Genomic DNA, 4,684 nt, shown 5'->3' with positions numbered 1-4,684 from the left:
ACGTAATAACATTAAGGAACATTCAGAATGTCTTGGTGCCAGCATCGTGTTGAGCTTGAGTCTCTCTTTTATGCTATGATGGTTTGTCTATCCTATGGTTCATGAGTTGAGATGTTGTGTGCTTGAAAAGGAACCTCTCTATCATGGTTGAAGGCGGCATTGTAAACACAGTTCGTGTCTCTTACATCATCTTGACGAGATGAAGGGTGTGTGGGTAGAGAGAGAGAGAGAGAGAGAGAGAGAGAGAGAGATTGAGCACCACAATGTATAAGTGTGAGACTCATCATACGAGTGTGTTCTAATGATAGTATTGGATATAACCGTCCACATGTATGGACACATGAACATGCATTAAAATCTATATATGTAACACTGCCTCATGCAATAAAAATATAACTGATTGTGTGTCTTTCATTCTCTTTCTTGGTTCCCAGAGACTGTATGTAACTGCTTGGCTATGGCAACCTTTCTCAATCACCTCCGCCCTCCTAGGCTTCACAAAGAGTTATGGGGTCTCTATCAAAACCCCAACATGGTATCAGAGCCTGCTTTCCTGCAGGCCTGTGGGGGTCCTCATGCCCACGTGAAACAAGAGCTCCTATTGCTCCTTGAAGAAGGAGGAGGCAATGATGAAGAAGTAGGCAAAGTGCTGTCTACAAATGCAGAAGAAGAAGGCGAAGCTAAACTCTTGTTGAGTCGAGGAAATACAAAAGAAAATGACTAGTTGCCTACAACGGAAGGGTAAAAGGAAAGAGAAGAAGGCAAAGGTGAACTCCTCCCGAGTTGAGGAGATGCACATGAAAACGACCTGTAGCCACAACCAAAGGGCGAAAAGAAAAAGATGAAGAAGAAGTGATTTTTTTGGGTAAAGTGGTTTCAATTTCTACCTTTAAAAATTATGATGTTGATTGAATTCAAAGAAAGAAGCTGCTGATCGATTGCAAGGATGTCGTTGAGGAATTAAATTTATATGTTCATTATGATGATGGTGCCGAATTTGTTAAAGCTAAGCAAAATGCTTGTGATGCTTCCGAAGAACCTGCAAAGCCATAGCCACTTGCAAGGGTGAAAAAAAAGATGGCCATATTTCTCTACATCATCATCAAAGCCATCATAGATCTTAGCTGAATTTTTTACATCATCATCAAAGCCATCATAGATCTTAGCTGAATTTTTAACGTCATGATGGAATCAAGTTATAGCATGTAGCTTAGGATACAGCTAGGGTAAAACACACCACCTCAAAACTCCTCGATTTTCTCTTTGATATAACCGGGTACGTGTATGGACACATGAACGTACATAACACCACCTCAGGCAATAAAAATATAAGTGATCGTGCGTCTTTCACTCTCTCTTTCTTCCCAGCCCGCGCGTAACTGCCTGGGTAGCGACCTTCCTCAATCGCCTCCGCCCTCCTGGGCTTCGCGAAGAGTTATGGGGTCTCTATCAAAAACCCAACAGCTGGTTCGGTGGTTGAGAAAGTTGCAGCACCTTTGGATTCACAATATATATTTTAAAAAAAATGTTAAAAATAGGCAAAGACGGATCAAACACCTGCCTGGACTGGACCATCATTTTATTAATTACATGGCGAAGCTGAAGAATAGACTTCTTTTGCAGATCTCGACGAAGCGTAAAAGATAAAATTCATCTCTGTTTTTTCGTACAAATAGCTAGGGAAAGTAGCCTTCAAAAAGTGACCTAGAAAGGCACTTTTGTGTCGGTTTCATGATCATCTCTCTCTTGTTGACTTTCATGACTCGATCCATCAAAGCCTGGCTCATTTCCTCCCTCTTCTTCATTTATCCCTTTCTCTCCCTCGTCTTCTTCATCACCATCATCTCCTTCTTCTTGTTGCCACAACCTACCTTGACAGCATCATTTCTCCTCAACTTTCCTCTTCATCGCCTAGTTGATGGATATGGGCTCAGACGGCCCCTTCTTCATGAGATCAGAGAGCTCTCACCAGACTGAGGAAGAGTGGGTTATCCACATCAAGAACGCATTGGAGAATGCAAATTGCAGAGAATTCATGCCCAGCCCTTCCATCTTCATGGCCTCCAGCCCATTAAGAGGCCTCAAGCATGAAGCCTTCATACCTCAGGTGGTTCCAATTGGCCCTTATCACAGTGATCTCGGCCCTCACCATAGCTCATTCCCAGAGAATCAAGAGACCGAGAGGTACAAAGCCATAGCTGCAAAGGAGATGGAGAAGCACAAGGTGATGGCCTCTAAGTATGTGGAGAGAACGTTGAAGAGCAGAGATTTTTGCACACTGGCGGAGGAGTTTATGAAGATGATAAGCAGGGTGAGAGAGGAGTATGACATTGAGTTGATGTCTTGTAAGGTGGATGAAAAGCTGGGGTATATGTTGGCGTTGGATGCAGCGTTTGTGGTGGAAGTGCTGAGGTCGAATACGGGGCGGAAAGGCGGCTTTAATTCATACTACTGCAGCAGGTTTCCGAGACCTCTCAGGAAATCTATACTGCAAGACTTTGTGCTATTGGAGAATCAGGTGCCTCTATTTTTGCTGCTGAAGGTGATCAGGATGGACGAAGAGTGCGCGTCGGACGAGAGGGCGGAGGAGATTTTAGGGTTTCTGGTGACGAAGGTGGCGCAGGAGGTCCTGCCGTTCAGCCTACTGTCAGAAGATAGTATAGCGTCGATAGTGGGAAAGATAGGGGAGAGGAAGCATCTGCTAGATTGTTTGTATAGGATTGCGTCGCACGGCGGCGGTGCTTCGTCGGCGAAGGAGAAGTATTTGGTGGAGAAGCCGACGCACTTCCCGAGAGCGGTGGATCTGCAAAACTCCGGCATAAGGTTCGTAGCGGTGGAGCCGAGCAACATGGTATCAGTGAAGTATGATGCGAAGAGAGCAATACTGTATGTGCCGAAGATAAGGGTAGGAGATGACACGGAGAGATTGTTCAGAAACTTGATAGCGTATGAGAGCCACCTGATCGACGATGTGGATGTGCTCTCGTACCTGAGGTTTATGAACAGCCTGGTGGATACGCCCGAAGACGTGGCGCTTCTGGTGGCGAAGGGCGTCATTGCCCAGGACATCGGCAGCAACGAGGAGGTTGCTACCATGTGGAACAACCTCTGCGTCAACACCATGCGTGTTTGCAGCTCTGAGTATGAGCTTGTCGCGCAGCAACTCCTTCAGCACTGCCAATACAAAACCAACGCCTTGAAAGCCGAATTCAAACGGATCTACCTCTCCCGCCCCTGGCTGCTCATCTCCGTCCTCTCTGCTGCATCTCTCCTTATCATGACCCTCATCATCATGATCTACACGATCGAGCTTTACAAGAAGCCTGGAGGTTAGGCCCTCTCTTTAACCCATTAATTAGTTGCCTTGATTATCATCACTTACAATTATCTACCTTTTTCCTCTTAAAGTTGATCGGAAATTCCTTGTAAGGCGAATGGCCTCCTTGTTAAAAAAATGAATGCTTAATGTTTTCTCTTCCCACAAATAGGGGCCTACAATGAGTTTAAAAAAAGGAAATCCATTCAATTAATTAATTAATGGAAGTGATTTTCTAAGGTCGAGAAATGAATAAGTGCGACTAAGGTTAAGAAATGAAAAAACCGCGACGTTTCCTCGACGTTTCAAGTTTTGCATTCCACTTTTTTCAAGGTTTACATTCAAGTTTTTTCAAGGTACGTTTCTACGTTTGATTAAACACCCAAAAAAAGACACTCAAACAGCCTCTCCATTTTTTTCTTGTATGCTTCTATGGAAAATTCATACGGCATATTAAATATGAATTGGTTTTGTGAATAGCAAACAACATTGAAGCTTTTTTCTAAAAGAAGTTTCTGTTTGAGGAATGCAGGTTTAGTAAAAACAATGCCCCTTTTTTTATATTTAACCTTTTTTAAAAATAACTAGTGGCATGACCCATCTCCGATGACGGGCAAGAGTATTCTATCCTTGTATTTAAAGCCCACTTTGGACCTCATGGTCGTCGGCTTAACCACCTACATATATATATATATCCACACCATGCTTGCTACAATATTAAAGCTCCCAAAACACTTTTTTGTATGCGTGCACACACACACACACTCTCTCTCTCTAATTATACGTGCATCCATGTGTGCTCTACATGTGTGTGTGTGCGTTGCTCATTTTGAACTTGCTCTCTATAAAAAAACAATATACTATACAACTTTTGTAATATGTATGTGCGTCCATGTGTGCTTTACATGTGTGTGTGTGGGAGTGTTTGTGGGTTTGCATGTCTGTAGGTGTGTGTGTGTGTGTGTGTCACCATATGTGTATGTATGTAGGCATGTCTGTAGGTGTGTGTGTGTGTGTGTGTGTCACCATATGTGTATGTATGTAGGCACACACACACACACACACTCTCTCTCTCTCCCCCTTTTTATGATTCACATGCTCCCATAGCTATATTCAAAAAACATAACATGGCCAACATACATCTTGAACCTGCTCTCTATTTAAAAATACATTACACTATACAACGTTTGGCATATGCATGTGCATCCATGTGTGCTATACATGTGTGTGTGTGTGTGTGTGTGTGGGCTCGTCTTGAAAATAGTTTCATCTTGAGCTTGCTTCTATCTCACACACACACACACACACATACAATACATACAACGCGGAACTCCTCTCTCTCTCTCTCTCTCTCTCTCTCTCTCTCTC

At 43.4% G+C, this 4,684-nt stretch overlaps 1 protein-coding gene across 1 annotated transcript; it reads left to right on the top strand.

Moving 5' to 3' along the window:
* The first annotated feature begins 1,746 nt into the window (after positions 1-1,746).
* On the top strand, positions 1,747-3,510 carry LOC147624514 (putative UPF0481 protein At3g02645). The gene has a single exon (XM_086819536.1). It carries the CDS (start codon positions 1,919-1,921, stop codon positions 3,332-3,334), a length of 1,416 nt encoding a protein of 471 aa, XP_086675662.1. The 5' UTR covers positions 1,747-1,918; the 3' UTR covers positions 3,335-3,510.
* The last annotated feature ends 1,174 nt before the right edge of the window (positions 3,511-4,684 follow it).

The sequence above is a fragment of the Cibotium barometz genome, chromosome 25, assembly GCF_041138505.1.
Source record: "Cibotium barometz isolate CiBa-2024 chromosome 25, ASM4113850v1, whole genome shotgun sequence".
Taxonomy (NCBI): domain Eukaryota; kingdom Viridiplantae; phylum Streptophyta; class Polypodiopsida; order Cyatheales; family Cibotiaceae; genus Cibotium; species Cibotium barometz.
The sequence above is the reverse complement of the archived record's forward strand: the minus strand, read 5'-3'. Positions and strand labels throughout refer to the sequence as shown.

Bases quoted from the DNA above. Each gene is read 5' to 3' on its own strand.
- LOC147624514 (XM_086819536.1), top strand. From the start codon at position 1,919: ATGGATATGGGCTCAGACGGCCCCTTCTTCATGAGATCAGAGAGCTCT.